This window comes from Hypanus sabinus, unplaced genomic scaffold, assembly GCF_030144855.1.
Source record: "Hypanus sabinus isolate sHypSab1 unplaced genomic scaffold, sHypSab1.hap1 scaffold_137, whole genome shotgun sequence".
Lineage (NCBI taxonomy): Eukaryota > Metazoa > Chordata > Chondrichthyes > Myliobatiformes > Dasyatidae > Hypanus > Hypanus sabinus.
This window is the reverse complement of record NW_026779441.1, coordinates 546,328-566,243: the sequence shown is the minus strand read 5'-3', so window position 1 is coordinate 566,243 and position 19,916 is coordinate 546,328. Positions and strand designations below refer to the sequence as shown.

Here is a 19,916-nt window from a genome sequence, read left to right as displayed (position 1 = left end):
CCCCGAGACCACAGTTCCTGCTGCCGCCCGGTTGGACCTCGATACCATCGGATGCCCCCAGATTACGAATCTCTCTGAATCCATCCCCAGCCCCATAGGCTTTGGACATCTCCGTACCAGTGACACTAATATCACCAACTCCAGTTCCAATGATCCCGAGTGGATTCAGAACCCGGTTTCCACTGCCGTCAGTGCTGGTTCCAATGACCATGGACACCTTCAAACTGCTAACTGCAGAACATCTAACTCCGACTCCAGCCTGGACATTGACAATGTCGCCTCCAGGCCGAGACTTTACACGCTGCCACTGGAAACCCAGTCTCCCCTTCCCCCACCACCACTCTGCAGTCCCGGGTCTCTCAGGCCCCACCGATAGCTCTTGGGTCCACAGAGCCTCCATCGTCCTCCAACCCCACCTTCCCTGGACACTCCAACCCTCCTCTCTCCTCAGACACTACCAACCCTCTTCCCCATTCTGATCCCAACTCTCATCCGTGCCGGGTCTTCACAATTCCCTCTGACCTTGCCCTCTCTGAGGCAGAACATTCTGTCCTCATTAAGGCCTCACTTTTGCCCCACTGCACCCACTGTGACATTGAACTCTTCTTCCATTGCCTCTGTATCCATGCTTACGTCTTTGGCAAGGACTCTGCAGACCGCACCGATTACCCAGTCTCCCATCTCCAACCCTCCTCTTCCTGGACACCGTGCTCTGGTCTTCTGCCTGCTCTTCTTTTTATAGCCAATTGCCTGCGAAACACCAACTGTCTCAACTTTAACCCTCCTCACTCCAATTCCAACCTCACCCCTCTGTACACGCTGCTCTCCACTCTCTCCGCACTAATCCTAACCTCACTATCAATCCTCCAGGTAAGGGTGGGGTGCTGTAGTAGTCTGGTGGACTGACCACTACCCTGCTGAGTCCACGAACCAACTCTCAGACAACTCCTCCTACTTAATCCTTGAACAGGACCCCACTAAGGAGCACCAGACTATTGTCTCCCACACCGTCACTGACCTCGACTCTGGGATCTCCCATCCACTGCCACCAACTTCATAGTTCCCTTAACCTGCACCTCCTGTTTCCACCTCCCACTCAAGATCCACAAACCTGACTGTCCAGGTAGACCCAGTGTTTCAGCCTGCTCCTACCCCACTGAACTTACATCTGCATACCTCCACTGTTTTATTCCCCTTGGTCAGTCCCTTCCTACCTACATCCGTCACACTTCACGTGCTCTTGATCTTTTCAATGTCTTTAAGCCCCCTGGTCCTGATCGTTACATTTTCACTATGGATGTCCAGACCCAATACACTTCCATCCCCCATCGGGTGGGCATTAAATCTCTTCACTTTCTTCAGAACAACAGTCAACCAGTTCCCCTCTACCACGACTCTCCTCCGATTGGTGGAACTGGTCCTCAAACTCAATAATTTCTCCTTCGGTTCCTCCCACCACCTTCAAACCAAAAGTGTGGCCATGGGCACTCACATAGGTCCCAGCTGTGCCTCCCTTTTTGTCGGCTACATTTAACATTCCTGTTCAAAGCGTACACTGATATTGCTCCCCAACTCTTCCTATGCTAATCAAAGACTGCATTGGTGCTGATTCCTACACCCGTGCTGAGCTCGTCAACTTCATCAACTTTGCTTCCAACTTCCACCCTGCCCTCAAATATACCTCGTCTATACCTCCCCTTTCTCAATCTCTATTTCCATCTCTGGAGACAGTCTATCTACTGATATCTTTTACAAACCCACTGACTCTCACAGCTACCTGGACCACACCTCGTCCCACCCCGTCACTTGTAAAATCCCCATCACCCTTCATTCCAGAATGACTGAGATGTCTTGCTCCTTCAAAGAAAAGCGATTCCCTTCCTCCTCCATCAACGCTGCCCTCACCCGCATCTCTTCCATTTCACACACATCTGCTCTCACCCCATCCTCCCGCCGTCAAACCAGGAATAGAGTTCTTTTCCTCAACCACCACCCCACCTACTTTCACGTACAGCACATAATTCTACATAACATCCGCCAGCTCCAACGTGACCCCACCACCAAGCAAATCATTCCCTCCCCTGCACTCCTCCCCACCCCAACTTTCCACAGGGATCACTCCCAACACAACTCCCTATCCAATTGTCCCTCCCCACTGATCTCCTCCTTGCAAGCAGAACAGGAGTCACAACTGTCCCTGCATCTCCTCTCTCACTACCATTCAGGGCCCCAAACAGTCCTTCCAGGTGAGCTGACACTTTACCTGTGAAACTGTTGGGGCATCTACTGTATCCGGTGCTCCCGGTGTGGCCTCCTGTATATCAGAGAGACCCAGTGAAAATTGGGGGACCGCTTCACCAAGCACCTATGATCCATCTGCCAGAAAAAGCAGGATTTCCCAGTGGCCACGCATTTCAATTCTGTTTCCCATTCCCATTCCGACACGTCAGTTCATGGCCTCCTCTACTGTCGTGATGAGGCCACACTCAGGTTGGAGGAGCAACACTTTATATTCTGTCTGGGGAGCATCTAACTAGATGGCATGAACATCAATTTCTTGAGCTTCTGGTAATTGTCCCAATCCCCTTCACTATTCCCCATTCCCTTTTCCCTCTTTCAACTTACCTCCTTACCCTCCCATCACCTGCCTCAGGTGCTCCTACCCTTCCCTTTCTCCCATGGTCTTCTGCCCTCGATCAGATCCCCCTTCTCCAGCCCTTTATCTCTTCCATCAAACTTCCCCGTTCTTTACTTCACCTCCTCCCCCTCTCCCGGTTTCACCTATCACCCACCACCTTGCACTTCCTCCTCCACTCCCCCCACCTTCTTAATCGGACTTCCCTTCTTTCCCTTCTGTCCTGATGAAGGGTCTCAGCCTGAAACGTCGACTGTTTACTCTTTTTCACAGATGCTGCCTGACCTGCTGAGTTCCTCCAGCATTTTGTGTGTGTTGCTTTGGATTTCCAGCATCTGCAGATTGTCTCTTGTCTGTGAGTCCTCTCCTGCTCCTATTTCTATGTTCTGACATTGTACGAGATGTTGGTGAGGCCAGATTTGGAATACTATGCTCAGGTTTAGTCACACTGCGACAGGAACAATATCATGAAGCTGGACGGAGTGCAGAGGAGATTTACCAGGATGTTGCCAGGACTCGTGGGACTGAGTTATGGACAGAGGGTGAGCAGGTTGGGACTTTTTGTTTTGTCCCCATTGGAGTGTAGGAGAATGAGTGGTCATCTTATAGAGGTGTAGACAATCATGAGGGACATACACTCAGTGGTGGAGGGGTCTCGGGAGGTAATTCTAGAGTAGAGAGTCATGGTGGACGGTGTTGTAGAGATTAATTCAGGATAATAGGGGCAGGGATGGGACAGCAGTGATATCTCAGTGGGGAGTGAGACCAGAGGAAATGTTCACCCTCCCAGTCTCAGCTCCATCTCTCACCTCAGCCTGGTTTCCATCTGTTGTTCAATGTTCCCCTGTGGCTCCTCACCAGACGTTGCCTCTGCCTCTGACACGGAGAGTCCATCGCTCTCAGTCTGACACCTTCCTGTAACAGACCCGTCATCAGTGGACTCTGACCACCTCAGACTCGTCCCTCACCCCCGGGAGCTCCCTCTCAACACTGTCCCTCACCCCCGGGAGCTCCCTCACAACACACCCTCCCTCACCCTCGGGAGCTCCCCCTCAACACACCGTCCCTCACCCTCGGGAGCCCCCTCTCAACACACCGACCCTCACCCTCGGGTGCTCCCTCTCAACACACCGTCCTTCACCCTCAGGAGCTCCCTCCCAACACACCGTCCTTCACCCTCGGGAGCTCCCCCTCAACACACCGTCCCTCACCCTCAGGAGCTCCCTCACAACATACCGTCCCTCACCCTCGGGAGCTCCCTCTCAACACACCGTCCCTCACCCTCAGCAGCCCCCTCACTCCGACTACCCCACTACCTCAGAAGCTCCCTCAAGTCAGTCCCTTAGACCCAGCCATCTCTCACCCTACGGAGATCCCTCAAGTCAGATGGTCCCTTGATCTCAGGAGCTGCCTCACCTCGATCCCTCCCACTACCTCAGGAGTTTTTTCAGCCCATCCCTGGAGCTGCTACAACAGACACCGTCCTCTTACCCCATGAGTTTCCTCAGTCCATCCCTTATCCTAGAGTGTTCCCTCACCTCAGACCCATCTCTACCTCAGGAGATACTCAGACCAACACTCAATGTAAGAGGTCCCATGGTCTGAGACCCTCCTCAGCTTCAGCTTCTCCCTCACTAAGACCCTCCTCACACTCAGACACCCCTCACTAACACCATCCTGACTGTGACCCTCCCCACTCAGAACCTCCTTCACCGACCCTCCACACCCCAAGAACCTCCCTCATCAAGACCCTCACCCCCAAATCTTCCCTCACTGAGACACTCTCATACCCTCCCTCACCAAGAACATTCCTCACCCTCAGTCCCTCCTACAGAGACACTGCTTATCCTCATTCCCTCACTGAAAACCTCATCACTACCAGACCCTCCCTCACTGAATCATCCTCAGCTACTACATTCTCTACCCCACAGACCGCCCTCACCCTCAGTCACCCCAAACGCAGAGACACCCTCACCGAAACCCGCCCTCAGTCACTCCAAAGACACCCTCACCCTCATACCCCCCCCCCCCATTCAGACACTCCGACATCTTCAGGCGGAGCTCGAGCCTCGGGTCGATTAATCGACCAATGACGGAGGGAGGGAGGCGGGACAAGCAGGATTGACGGACTGAGCGACGAATAACGAAGCGAGGGAGGTGGGGCACGCGCTGCGGGAAACGAACCGACCAGAGGCGGAGGGAGGAGCTCGCGAGCCGACGGTTTACCTGCCCAATGACGTAACTCGGGATGGGCGGAGTTACCTGAGCAGTGACGTAAGACGAACTGCGCGCGACGGTGCGCGGTCACCTGATTGGCTTTTTCGGAGCAAATTCCAGAAAATTGGCTTTTTATTCAATTTGTTTGGCTTCGGAAGATTCATTTGGCTTTTTCCCGGCTTTTTCACCTGTTAACATTATCTGCACGAAAATTACAAGCCGTCCTGTTTCTGAAACATTTTCCTTTGAGAAAGATGTATTTCGGTCAGTTCCATTCGGCAATATCCAAACCGGCAACACGGCCGGTCACGTGATCCGGCTCCAGTTTGCCTCGGATGTGATTTATAATCACACACATCGACTTTCTATACGGAATCACGTTTTGTGGCGAAACTGTGACGCCTTCGGCTCTTTTTATAAATCATTTATCATCAACACATGTCGTCAAAGAAATGGAAAGCTTGTTCCGAGAGCAATCGTAAGTACAACAGCAAATGGGAAGAAAAACTTGTCTGGGTACAAAAGGCTGCTGATGCTCCAGTAAAACTCTTAAATTTGTCCAAAAAGTTGATTATCCATTGTAAAAGGAATGTCTATTTTGAATTGAAGATCTCTTTGCTAATAAAGAATTCCTTATTTCATCATCAACATTTATTCCATAAATCAATCAAATGTTTTAATATAGGAGATTCTTTCTTTTCCCGTATCCATTTAGATTCCCATTTATATATAAAATTTTCTGGTGTATTTTCTCCTATTTTATCTAGTTCTATTCTAGTTCATGCTGGTTTATCTTTATCAAAAAAAAGATGGAATAAATCTGTTGATTTGCTTTATAATAATTCTTAAAATTTGGAAGTTGTAACCCTCCCAGATCAAATTTCCATGTCAATTTTTCCAACGATATTCTTGAGATCTTACCTTTCCAAAGGAACTTCCTCACATATTTATTTAACTGTTGAAAAAACTTCTGAGGTAGTTGTATTGGTAGTGATTGGAATAGTATTGTAATCTAGGGAATATATTCATTTATACGGCATTTACTCTACCTACTAGTGTTATTGGTAATAGAGTTAGCAAAATCGGAGAGACACTAGCGGAGAACTCCAGACGCAGCTTAATGTAACAAAGACTTAGGCAAGATAATGATAAAGTTAAGGCAGCAGAGCTGCAAATTGCTGTGAGCATGACCTGCCATTGTGCGATATGTGCAGTTGACCACCTTAGTGAAATCATGATCGCACATGGGCAGGGGAGTACACTGGAACACATAGAGTTACATAAAACTAAATGTGCATGCTGAATCAAAAACATCATTTTGCCTGCACTGACAACTGATCTTATTGATGACTTTCAGAACAAGAAATATGCCATCATCATAGATGAATCTACAGACATTTCAACAGAAAAACACTTATGTATTTTAGTTTGATTTTTAAGTGACAGGACAAAGGAAGTTGTAACTGGGTTTCTAGGTTTGATTCCAGTGCAAGAGGCTGCAAGAGAAAACGTATTCAATTTGATTGACAAGGAAATGAAAAGTTGTGGCCAGAGTCTTGGAAATTGCATTGGTTTTGCATCTAATGGTGCATCAGACATGGTTGGATGCATCAATTCTGTGTGGTCTAGACTAAAAGATGTCTCCTTTCGGTGTAAACCCTTCATCTGCTTGGTGGCTTCTGCATGGAAAAGTTTTGATGAACTGGGAAGAGCTAAAGGGTTATTTCACTTCTGCTGAACTAGCCCAATCAAAGTTTGGTACAAAATTCAAAGCAAGACGCCTAAAGGAAATGTTGTCATTCAGACTACAAAAACTATTTGTTCTTTGAGTTTGCAACACCTGTTGTGCATGAATTTGAAAGACTGAACAGCCTTTTTCAGCAAACCAAAGCTGATACTTATGAATTTTACCAACAAGTATTCTTACACCAGAAGAGTCTTCAGTGCAGACTGTATGATGCCAAAAGACAGAAAAAAAATATTGATGAAGTTGATTTTGGTATCAAATTCTTAACAGCATGTAGTAAGGTCCTACAGCAGAACATTGGCCCATCTAGAAATAAAAAATGTCAAAGAAAGATGTATGTCTATGCTAGAAGAAGCTCTCAGTCAAGTTACATGTAGACTTTCATCAACGAGAGATACATTTGAAAGTTTATCAAAATTGAGCCCTGTGATATTTTTAAATCAAGACTCAAGGCCCATGTTTTCCGAGTTACCCTTTATACACCTTGCAGGAAACAACGTCGGCATTATTGAAGAACAATACAGAAAAATGCCTTTTGTCGACTGGAACGAAGAAGCTCCATTTAAGAAAGACGGACTCCCGACAGACACTGAACAGTTTTGGATTGGTGTACTTCACCATCAGGCATTTAAAGAGGTTGCCACCTTTGCCCTTACTTGCCTAACTACCCCTGTCAGCAATGCTGTAGTTGTGAGGATATTTTCTCTTGCATGCTCTGGTAAAACAAAGGCAAGAAACAGAATGCAGCTGAATCTTCTTGATGCTACGGTGAGAATCAGGGCAAAATTATTGATTTCAGGAATGTGTTGCAAAGACTTCACTGCATCTCCAGAAATGCTAAAAAACTTCACATCGGACAAGGTTTATGCTGCACGTTCCACTCATTCCTGTGAAGAGAATAGTGATGACCTGGATCTGGAGCTTTTCATGTGATGTGAGTTTGAGAAACATATTGTAATTTGTTTGGCTTTTTTCTAGTATTGTTTGGGTTTAAATTAGTATTTCAGTCTGGCAACCCTGCGCAGGGCAGGAGGTGCGGCTCACCGAGCGGGGAGATTAACTGACCTGTGAACTCAGCCCAGTGTCCAACACTGACACATTGCTGGTGTGGGGGGATTTATCCTGTGAACTGTCCCTCTCTCACCCTCTCTGTCCATTATATTCCTGTGAACTCAGCCCAGTGTCCAACACTGACACATTGCGGGTGTGGGGGGGATTTATCCTGTGAACTGACCCTCTCTCACCCTCTCTGTGCATTATATTCCTGTGAACCCAGCCCAGTGTCCGACACTGACACATTGCTGGTGTGGGGGGGGGGGGAATTTATCCTGTGAACTGACCCGCTCTCACCCTCTCTGTGCATTATGACCATATAACTACCTCAGGGACTGCAGCAGTTCAAGAAGGCAGCTCATCACCCCCTCCTCAAGGGCAACAAGGGATGGGCAATAAATGCTGGCTCAGCTGGCGATGCTCCATCCAGTGAATGAATAAATAAAAAATAATTATGGTTGGGGTGCCAGCTCTCCTTCTCGTTCCTGTGTGGAGGGGCCAGTGAGTGAGGGGCGGGCTCTGTGGAGGTGACCACCCTCTCCAGAGTTTGTTGCGTTTCCTCTCCTGCCAGTCCTCTGTCTGGTGGCCTTCCTGTTTGCAGTTTTCACACATCACTGCCCTGCATCGGGCCGAGACGTGTCCTGACTTGTGACGGTTACGGCACAGCCTGGGTTGGCCAGCATACAGCCTGTAACTGCTGCTCGATGCCTTGGTGAAGTAAGCCCATCAGACTGTAAGACCATGAGGCATAGGGGCAGCATGAGGCCATTCAGCCCATTGAGTCTGCACTGCCTCCAGCACTGCTGATACATTATTCCTCTAAACCACATTCTCCTGCATTCCCCTGGTAACCTTTGACCCTGATTAATCAGGGACATATCGATACCTGCCTTGAATAAGAAGCATTTTAAAGGCAGCCTGATCAAACCGTGGCTGGCAAGAGTAGTCAAAGCCAACATAAAAGTCCAAGATAGGGCATAGAATAGAGTAAATTTAGTAGGAAGTTTGAGGACTGGGAAACGTATAAAAACCAAAGCAAGTCAACTAAAAGAGTGATGAAGAAGCAAAACCTGGAACGTGAAGGTCAGCTGGCCGATAATAGTAAAGGGGATGTGAAAAGCTGCATCAGATATATACAGAGCAAAAGAGAAGAGAGAATGCAGATCAGATCACTGGAGAACGATGCTGGAGAGGTGGAAATGGCGGGGGAACGGAAGAAGTATTTTGCATCCGCCGTCACTGTGGAAGACACGAGCAGTGTGCCGGAGGTTCGAGAGTATCGGGTGCAGAGTGAGTGACGCTGACATTGCCAGGGAGAAGGTGCCTGGGAAACTGAAAGGGCCTCAGGTCGTTAAGTCCCCTGGACCACTTGGTCCTCACCTCAAGGGTCTGAAAGTGGCGGCTGAAGAGATTGTGCAGGTTTCAGTAAAGATCTTTCGAGATTGTGGCATGTTTCCGGAGAATTGGAAAATTGCAAATTTCACTCCACTTTTCAAGTAGGGAGGGAGGCAGAAGAAACAAAACTACGGGCCAGTTAGTCTGACCTCAGTGGCTGGGAAGGTGTTGAGGTTGTGGTTTTGGGGTACTTGGAGACACGTGATAAAATAGACCATAGTTCACATGGTTTCCTCAAGGGAAAATCTTGCCTGACAAATCTGTTGGAATCCTATGCAGAAATAACACGGAGGGTAGACAAATGAGAATTGGTGGATGTTGTGTATTTGGATTTTCAGAAAGCTTTTGACAAGGAGCCACAGGTGAGGTCTTCCTTTTGGAGTAACAGGCAAGGCTCACAGGTTCAGAGACTGTTGGTTATCAAGGGATATTGAGGCTTGGGTAAGAAAAGGAAGGAAGGTTAGGATCAAATGAGGCACCTGAAGAGTATAAGAAATGTACGTGACCGCTTAAGAGGGAAATCTGGACAGGAAAACAGGACACGAGTTTACAGTGCCGTACAAGATGAAAGAAAATCCCAAGAGTTTCTCTCACTATCTTCAGAGCAAAAGGGTAGCAAGGGACAGAGTTTGTCTTCTTGAAGATCAGCGTGACCATTGGTGCATGGAACTGAAAGAGAGGGGAGAGGCATTTTCCGCATCAGTATTTACTTGGGAGACTGACACCGATTGTAGAACTGAGGCAAAAGAGTAGTGAGGTCATGGACCTTGTCTGGACTACGGAAGAGGTGCTGGCTGTCTTCAGGAAAATTAAGGTGGATAAATCAAAGGGTCTGGCAAGGTATCCCCTTGGACCTCGTGGGAGGCTAATGCAGGAACTCCAGAGTCCCTGGCAGGAAGAGTTAAAATGTCCTAGGTCATGGGTGGGATGTCAGAGGACTGGAGGAGAACTGACTTTGTTCCATTGTTCTGAAAGTTTCTAAGATATAGCAGGTAAATTATCAGTCAGTGAGCCTGATATCAATTATAGATAAATTATTAAAGGGAATTCTAAAGGGCAGGATTAATAAATACAGTGGATTCTGGTAAATTATCAGCCAGTGAGCCTGACATCAGTCAAGGGTAAATTACTGGAAGGCATTCTAAAGGGCAGGATTAATAAATTCATTGGATTCTGGCTCACTGGGGCAGCTGGGACGACTCTTAAAGAACAAAAACTAATGGAGATATTAGCCTGCATTCCATTTGTTTATTTGGGACAGAAGATTTTTGCTGAACAGTTTCTAACTAGTGTCAGTCAGGTGACTTGTGTGGCCCTTAGACACGTCTGAACTTGAGCTGGTGCCTGCACAAGATGCCAGGAAAATTACTGTTGGATTTCGAGATTACCGGAAGCTGGAAGGCAATGCAAGCAGTCTGTTATCAACACTCGGTGTCTGTGCTGACTTGCTCTTTGACAGTCAATCAAAAGAACACAGCAACGTGCACTGAATTCTTCTGTTGGTAACTATTAGGAACTAATACAGAGTTTCATCATACTGTCGTAGTATTAGTGGTGTTCTTATATGTTCCGTATTTCATTTAAATGTGTCAATTGTTAATCAATTAGATTGTCTTTTTCAAACTATTTCCATGAAACTTGGTCTAATTAGGGACAGCCATTTAATTGGACCCCATTTAATCAGAACCTACTGTATCTGGACAGGCAAGCACAATTTTCACACTGAATCTCCCTTAAACCGGACAAGGGGCTGGGTAAGTGAACAATCCCACCTCTACCATTCCCAGGGTCACCATGGAAACCAGTTAATCTTTTCACCATCTTCACGCCATTGTAATGTGGCCAAGCAAGGCCTTTACTACATGCAGAGGTGTTGAGGAGTGACCAATCAGGGAGAGGTCAAGGCCTGACATCACAAGGCCACTGTGACACGGGCGGGACACATCACAATGCGATGCAGCATCACCACAGGGTTTCATCTCTGGTTGCCTGGAGACCGGAGACAAACAGATGCAAAGCAGATATTATGGGCTGTAACACGTCTACACGGATGGTTCAGAAGATCCAGTGACAGCTCGTCCCCGTGTTTCTGTTCATGCTCCAAAATCTCAGCTTGAACAGTCAGTGAGGGTGAGCACAACACCACAATGGTGAGGATGAGGGTTGTCGGAGGTTACAGTGGGATGGAGGCCACCCGGGATAGTGGGCCCAGGAATGGTTGGGACAACTTAACCGGACAAGCACGACTTTGGAAGGTAAACCAGAGTGGAACACACAGAGTGAATGACAGGGTCCAGGGAGAGTTGTAGAACAGAGAGACCGATGGGGAGATGTATAGAGTTCCCTGAAAGAGGCACACAGGTAGACAGGGGGAGTGAAGAAGGTGTGGACGGATTCCCATGTGGTGTAAATCCGTGACTCTCAGTGTAAGTGGTTCTCTCGTCTCATCGTAAGCCTGTGAATTTACTTTCTCTTTCTTCTCCCAGAACAACCAGACTGTTAGAGCATTGGGAAGCTTTTCAAAGCCAACAGAGGCAACTAAAAGAAGACAAAAAGATGGAATACAAAGGTCAGCTCCATCTTGGGTACTGGCCTACAAAGGACCCAGGACATCTTCAGGGAGTGGTGTCTCAGAAAGGCAGTGTCCATTATTAAGCCCTTTTCTCACTGTTACCATCAGGTAGGAGGTACAGAAGCCTGAAGGCATACACTCAGTGATTCAGGAACGGCTTCTTCCCCTCTGCCATCCAATTCCTAAATGGACATTGAATCTTTAGACAACACTTTTTAAAAAATATACAGTATTGCTCTTTTTGCACATTTTATATAGTCTATTCAATATGCATAATTGATTTAGTTATTTATTATTAACTTTTTTCTCTCTGCTAGATTATGTATTGTATTGAACTGCTGCTGCTAAGTTAACAAGTTTAATGTCACATGGCAGTGATAATAAACCTGATTCTGAAAAGTTACTTCAGATATATAAAGAGAGGCAAGAGTAGATTTTGGACTGCTGTAAAACGACGCTGGAGAGGTAGGATGTGAGGAGTCGGATATAGTGGATGAAATGAATAAGTATTTTGCACCAGTCTTCACTGTGGAAGACACTGACAGTATGCTGGAAGTTTAAGTGTGTCAGGAGCTGGAGTGAGTGAAGTTGTCATTGCTAAGGAGAAGGTGCTTGGGAAACAGAAAGGTCTGAAGGTAGATAAATCACCTGGACCAGATTGTCTACACCCCAGGTTTCTAAAAGTGGTGGCAGAGGACATTGTGGGGGCAAGAGTGATGAGAATGAATATATTCTGCTGTGGTTCCGGAGGGCTGGAAAATTGCAAAATTCACTCCACTATTCAAGAAGGAGAAAGGAAATTATCAGCCAGTTAGTCTGACCGCAGTGGTTGGCAAGATATCAGTGGCAATTGTTCAGGATGTGGTTAAGGACTCGAAAGCACATGATAAAATAGGCCGTAGTCAACCTGCTTTCCTTAAGAGAAAATCTTGCCTGACAAATCCACTGGAATTCTTTGCGGAAATAACAAATGAGAATGAGTGGATGTTGTGTATTTGGATTTACAAAGGGCCTTTGACCAGGTGCCACACATGAGGCTGTTTGACAAGTTGAGAGCCCATGGTGTTGGAGGAAGGAATATAGCACGGATAGAGCATTGGCTTATTGGCAGGAGGCAAAGAGTGGGAATAAAGGGAGCCTTTTCTGTTTGGCTGCTATTGGTATTCCACGGGGTCTGTGTTGGGACCGATTCTTTTTATGTTTTACAGTATGTCAGTGATTTCAGTGATGGAATTAATGACTTTGTAGCCAGGTTTTCAGACAATATGAACATAGGTGGAGTGGCAGATGGAACACAGTGTCAAGAACTGTATGATCATGCACTTTGGTAGAAGAAATAAAAGTGTAGAGTGTTTTCTTAATGGAGGGAAATTTAAAAATCTGAGACACAAAGGGACTTGGGAGTCCTCGTGCAGGATTCCCCAAAGGTTAATCTGCAGGTTGTGTTGGTGGAGTGGAAGAAAAATGCGACGATAGCATTTATTTCAAGATGACTAGAATATAAATGGAAGGATGTAAGGTTGAGGCTTTGTAAGGCCCTAGTGGGGCTTCGCTTGGAGTATTGCGAGAGGTTTACGCCTTTTATTTAAGAAAAGATGTGTTGGCATTGGAGAGGGTTCATGATTCTAGGAGTGAAATGCTTATCATGTGAGGAGAGTCTGGTGGCTCTGTGCCTGTTCTTTGTGGAATTCAGGATAATGAGGGGAGATCTCAATCAACCTCTCAAATGTAACAGGCATCGATAGAGTGAATGTGGAGAGGATGTTTCCACTGGTGGGGGTCTCAGATCAGAGGATACATCCTCAGGACAGAGGGACGTCCATTTAAAACGGAGATAAGGAGGAATTTCTTTAGCCACAGGAGTGAATCTGTGGAATTCTTCTCCACATTGGAGAGGATGTTTCCACTGGTGGGGGTCTCAGATCAGAGGACACATCCTCAGAACAGAGGGACGTCCATTTAAAATGGAGATAAGGAGGAATTTCTTTAGCCACAGGAGTGAATCTGTGGAATTCTTCTCCACATTGGAGAGGATGTCTCCACTGGTGGGGGTCTCAGATCAGAGGACACATCCTCAGAACAGAGGGATGTCCATTTAAAACGGAGATAAGGAGGAATTTCTTTAGCCACAGGAGTGAATCTGTGGAATTCTTCTCCACATTGGAGAGGATGTTTCCACTGGTGGGGGTCTCAGATCAGAGGATACATCCTCAGAACAGAGGGACGTCTATTTAAAACGGAGATAAGGAGGAATTTCTTTAGCCACAGGAGTGAATCTGTGGAATTCGTCTCCACATTGGGTATATTTAAGGCAGAGGTTGATCGATTCTTGCTGGGTCAGGAAGGCAGGATATTAGGGCTGCCTAATAGTAGGTATTAGAGAGGGAAATGATGAAAGTGGCAGAGCAGACTCGATGGACCAAATGGCCTAATTCTGCCCCGATATCTAACGGTCCAAGTCTATGGCTGGAAAGTCCTGACACGTAAACTAGATGACACTTGGTCACTGGATGATCCAGGTTAGGTGAGTAGGAGTTGGACAGAACCCCCACGTTTGACCATCACAAGGAGTTAATCATAAAGCCCACTCCACCTTTTTAAATGCCTTAACACCATATCACATCCTGTATTGTCCATGGGTGTAGCTGTGTTTCAGATGCAGCAGTCTAAAATGAGAATATTGGACAATTATCATCGGAGCTACTTACAGGAGTCACCTTCTTAATGGTGCCCCAAAAGCTAATGCTTTCATCACATGTGTAAAAAAATAAAAGGCATTGAATGGTTTATACTGGTAAATTCTATTCTATAATGAATATAGACTGTTTAATTTGAGAAAGGTACTGGATCTCCCCTTGGGGAACGAGACAGGACAGGTGACAGAAGTGTGTGCAGGAACACACTTTGGATCTAGTGATCACAATTCCACTGAGACCCTCAGTGGGTCGCTGTCTCCCATGGTGATTGCACCCTAGCTGTCTACATGATATGAGAGCCAGTACACAACCAGGACTGTAGGATATGGAGAGCAAGCTTTTGTCCATGTAGGAGGATCCATTCTCCTCGAAGCCAATGGATCCAGAGAAATAGAAATTTTGGAACCAGGCGCATCTCAGGAATTGCCAGTCTGTGTAGAACTCAACACAGGATTGTCCTAGAGAATCCAGCTTGAGGTTATTCCACAGGATTTACTCCCAAACCCGTACACATGAGTGGGTAGGATTGTCCTAGAGACCCCAGCTCCGGGTTATTCCTCAGGGTTTACTCCCAAACCCATACACATGAGTGGGTAGGATTGTCCTAGAGACCCCAGCTCCAGGTTATTCCTCAGGGTTTACTCCCAAACCCATACACATGAGGGGTAGGATTGTCCTAGAGACCCCAGCTCCAGGTTATTCCTCAGTGTTTTCTCCCAAACCCATACACATGAGTGGGTAGGATTGTCCTAGAGACCCTAGCTCCAGGTTATCCCTCAGGGTTTACTCCCAAACCCTTACACATGAGTGGGTATCGCTGAAAGACAGTGGAGGTTTGAGCTCAGAGATTTCCTTCTCCAGATAAGTTCCCAACCATGGCCGACAAGCCCAGTCTGCCTGAAGCGAATGCTTTTAAGCCATGAATAATCTGCCTTTGTCCCTTGTCCCGTCAGTAGAAACAGCTCCTCTGGACATATCAGCTAAACCACACGTGGAAGCCAGGAGCTGGACTTGGTTGTCAGAGCCTATTTGAGACGCAGGCCATTGAGAACATTTAATGGGTATTGGGAGGTTATCCTGACTACCACCTCCCCTCCCACTTCAGTGACAACCTGAAGGAACCATTCGTTTCAAGATAATTACGGAGAAGGATAGGACTGGTCCTCGGACTGTGATGCTAAACTGGAGAAAGGCCAGTTTTGGTGGCATCTGAAGAGATCTGGCAGGTATGGATTGGGGGAGGTGGTTTTCTGTTAAAGAGATGCTTGATAAGTGGGAGGTTTTCAAAAGTGAAATATTGAGAGCACAGAATTTGTACCTTGCATTTGGAGTAAAAGGCAAGACTAACAGGTTTAGAGACCCAGGGTAGGAAAAAGAGGCGAGGTTGAGATCAAATGAGGCACTTGTGGGGTATAAGAAGTGCAAGAGACCTCTTAAGAGAGAAATCAGGAGGGTGATAGAGGACGTGAGGTTACAGTGTCGTACAACATGAAAGGTTGCTTTAGTAGACAAGGTGAAATAGGATCCTACAGGTATTTTAAGAGCATAAGTTTTGCAAGGGACAAAATTAGTCTGCTGGAAGATCAGAAAGGTGAACGATGTGTGGAGCTGAAAGAGATGGGGAGATGGTAAACTGATTTTTTTCATCTGTATTTACTCGGGAGATGGACACAGACTCTAGAGAAGTGAGGAAAAGCAGCAGGGAGGTCATGGATCCTATACTGACTACCGAGGAGGAGGAGTTTGCTGACTTGGGGTGAATTAGAGTGGATAATTCCCCAGGGCCTGTGGAAGGCAAGTGGAGAAATTGCAGGGGCCCTATCAGAGATATTTAGATCATCCTTAGTGACAGGTGAGGTACCGGAGGGTATCTAATGTTGTCCGGCTGTTTCAGAAAGACTCGAAATGTGAACCGGGAATTATCGGCCAATGAGCCTGACATCAGCAGTGGGGCAGTTAGTGGAAGGCATTCTGAAGGACTGGATATATGAGTAGGACAGGTTCAGTGAGATACCCCCAAATGCAAGTGGGTGGGACTAGCTCATATGAGGATCCCTCCTACCCTTTTTCCCTCCTCTCTACTCCCTCCCCATCCATTACCCGCTGTCTCAAGGTTATTTAAACCATCTGACAAAATTCGCTCAAAGATGATGTCATCAACAGGTCCATCCAAATGAGGCTCCCTGATTGGCTGCGGGACATTGATGTCATCAAGCAATGTTTCCAGATGGGTCTCTGTGATTGGCCCCAGGATGGTGACATCACTGAGTCACGTATCATAGGCCTTGGCTGTGATTGGTCCCAGGACTCATTTCCAACAGGTTTTGCATCAAAGACTCTACAATTGGCTCTGAAGTTCCCACAGCAATGGTGATTGGCTTCCGAGCCTTGACGTCATCGTGCCGTGTGACCAATTTCACCCCTCTGATGTGCTCCACCAGCAGCCCTGTTGGCACCCGGCCTGTCCCACTGGCGATTGTCTCTCCCCCTAACACCCAACAACAGGCTACTTTCCAGCCTTCACTGAACACCCGTGTGTGGCCGTTCAGCAACGGTATCAGCTATTGGCTCCAGTGGCCTGACATCATCCATTGGCTCACCAACATCATCATACTGAGTTGGATCCTACCCAATAACTCCGCTGAGAATCCCCACAGTTTGACCTCATTGGCTGCGCATCAATGGACTCCAGCCCAACAGCTTCATAGGGCAACACCAATAACCTCCTCATGCTTCCCAGGCAACAGCCCCCATTGGCCCATCGATTGACACGGATGTCATCTCTCATAGGCTTGTGGAAAATTTCAGTCTGAATTTGCAATTGCTTCCTCCAATGACTCCACACTCACACTGACCGGCTCCTCCAGTGACTCAGGCAGGGCGTCACCGATTGGCTCATCCGGTGGACCAGCCCTGTGTCAGCCAATGAGCTGGCTGGAAAACCTGGGTCAGACTGTGCTGACTGATCAGTGCCGCTCCATTCCGGAGCATCTCTCGACGGCTCCACCAGTGACACCGTCTTCTGCCCCTGGACTAACCCCACAATCACTTTCCTCTCCCCTTCCCCTCCACATGATCCCCCCACCCTGCCCTGGTTGTCCTGGGTCCTCCAGTGAGAGCACCTCCTGCCCTCTCCCTCACACCGAACCTTTCTGAGCCCTCCCATCTCACACATCCTGCCCATCCTGATCTGTCTCACCCTCTCCATCCCCAACTACCATTCCACTTCCCTCTCCCTCCATCACCTACCCTCCTCTTCCCTCCCCTTCCCCAACACACCCTGCATATCAAATTCTCCCCTCACTCTATCCCGCCCCCTCCTACACACTTACCCCTCCCCAGCAGCTTTACCCCTCTGTGACGTTGTGAGGGAACTAGGAAAAAACTCACATGAGATCTCGGCTGGAGTTTACAAGAAAGCATATGGGAGACTTGGAAGCCACGTAGAAGGAGGTTCTATGGTCTGGTGAAACCAAAATTGAGCATTTTGGCCATTAGACTAACGCTGTTTGTCATAAGTCAAACACCGCACATCATCAAAAACACACCATCCCTACTGTGAAGCACGGTGGTGGCTGCATCGTGCTGTGGGGATGCTTCACTGCAGAGACGCTGGAAGGTCTGTAGGGGTAGTGGTAAAATGTATGCAGCAAAATACAAGGAAATCCTGGAGGAAAAGCAGATGCAGTCTCCAGGAGAACTGTGACTTGTGTGATTTGTTTTCCAGTAAGAACTGACCCCAAGCATAAAGCCAAAGCTACACAGGAATGGCTTAAAAAAATGTCTTGGACGGGCTAGGTACAGTCTCTCATAACAATCCCGGCAGAGGGAATGTTTCCTCTCTAGGAAATACATCACATATGTCCGAGTTGTAGAAAGCAGATTTGGGACCCACTTGATTAGGAAACTCCTGAACCAAATGTAGAGGACACGGAGTGTATGTTCGTGGTCTCCTGCTGTTGGAGCCCATCCACTTCAATACTAGACGTGTTGTGCGTTGAGGGGTGTTCCCTTGCATACCGCTGTTGCAACCCGTGGTTATCTGAGTTACTATCGCTGTCCTGTCAGCTTGAACCAGTCTGGGCAATCTCCTGTGATCTCTCTTATTGAAAACCCGTATTTGTCCACAGAGCTACCGCTCTCTGGGTGTAGTCTTACTCCATCCGATTCTATGTAAACTCTGGAGACTATTGTGCGTGAAAACCCCAGCGAGACATTTTCTGTGAGACTCACCGCAACCTGTCTGACCGACAATCGTCCCGGGGTCAGAGTGACTCAGATCAGAGCTCTTCCCCAGTCTGATCAACAACTGGAGCTCATGACCAAGCCGGCACATTTTTATGTGCTGAGCTGCTGCCTCTGATTGGCTGGTTAAATGTTTGCAGGTGTACAGCTGTGCCTAATGACTTGTGTTTTCGGGAATTTACACCATTACATGAAGAACAGTGTAGCACATTGATAGGAATTGTTCAATAGCTAAGTTTAAACCCATTCAAAATGGTCACTAATATGTTCCCGATCTGTCGCTCTGCCAGCAAGGTAAACACGGAAAGTTCACGGCCAATTCTTTCCGACAGATACTCCAAGATAAAATGCTTGATAGCAGAGTGTCGGTGACATGTACCCAGAAATGTCAGATGAAGTATAATCCGGATAAATGTGAGGTGGTGATTTCTCTGAGTCCTATTGTGACTCGGACACACGGACGCTGTGAGCAGCCGGGTCCTGCGGAGAGACGAATGATTCGGTGTCGGTGTGCAAGTCCACATTCGGGGCAAAGGTCCCCGTGAGTCAGGGCATTGATCACCAGACCAGTGAGGCTTTGCTCAAATCTCATAAGCGTTCGTCGGACCGCAGCTGGAGTTATTGTCCCCAAAGCACAGGAAAGGCTTGGAGAGATTGTCTGGAGCTGACCGGGAAGGTGTGTCCCCGATATCAATATAAACCGGAGAGTCTGAGTGGAGGACATGACATTGGGACAGGAGTAGATGGGGCAGACTGCAGGAAGATTTCCACCATAAATGTGGTGATTAACACTGGAGGACATTTTAGGATAATTAGTAAGAAAATGATGGAATCTGAGGGGCAGCCTTTTCCCTGTGAAACTGGTGAGTACCTACAGGAAGAGTCCCGAGAGACTCTATGGGCTGAGTGCTGGAAGAGGGAATGAACAGGGACGCATGCCTGATGGTCGGCAGTGACGAGCGAGACAGAGTATTGCGGGACTGCGTGACTGTGACCGTGAGAAGACTATCAATCAGGTTCTAGTCAATGAGAATGGGTCCTCGATCGTCCGCATTGACGCCCTCGCCCAGAGATCCGCGTCTCTGCTCTACGACTCACTGAGCACGACCAGGAAACGTGTGTGAAGTGGTGTTAATACGGATCGGGTCCGGTGTTTGGAGACTCCACTGCAAGAGACGGAAGAGACTGTTCGATCCGCTGTCACTAGACGGCTCTGGAAATCATGGCCTGAGATTGTGATGCGGCTGGTGGGGTCTGGGAGACGGGCCGTTTAATTCACAGGCGTGTGGACGGGAAGAGGAAAGACGGACAGTTACTATGAAGGACCGATGGAGCACATTCAGTCCAATGCGACGC

General features: G+C 47.6%; 1 protein-coding gene and 1 long non-coding RNA gene across 10 annotated transcripts in view; one reads left to right on the top strand and one right to left on the bottom strand.

Moving 5' to 3' along the window:
* LOC132386895 (uncharacterized) overlaps window positions 1-5,169 on the bottom strand; it is a 154,586-nt gene extending 149,417 nt beyond the window's left edge. For 4 of the 9 annotated variants that reach the window (XM_059959251.1, XM_059959257.1, XM_059959252.1 and 1 more), the window contains exon 1: window positions 3,445-4,597. Coding sequence is in view for 5 of the 9 variants with exons in the window: in XM_059959246.1 (XP_059815229.1) it covers window positions 3,445-3,550; window positions 5,041-5,050 (116 nt within the window). In the remaining 4 variants the exon portion in view is untranslated. The other 5 variants (XM_059959246.1, XM_059959248.1, XM_059959250.1 and 2 more) reach the window with 5 other exon arrangements.
* A 22-nt stretch (window positions 5,170-5,191) lies between these two features.
* LOC132386897 (uncharacterized) lies at window positions 5,192-14,390 on the top strand. Its single transcript, XR_009509703.1, has 3 exons — window positions 5,192-5,330; window positions 6,210-7,533; window positions 11,534-14,390. It is a non-coding gene; the product is annotated as an uncharacterized LOC132386897 (long non-coding RNA).
* Window positions 14,391-19,916: the final 5,526 nt, after the last annotated feature.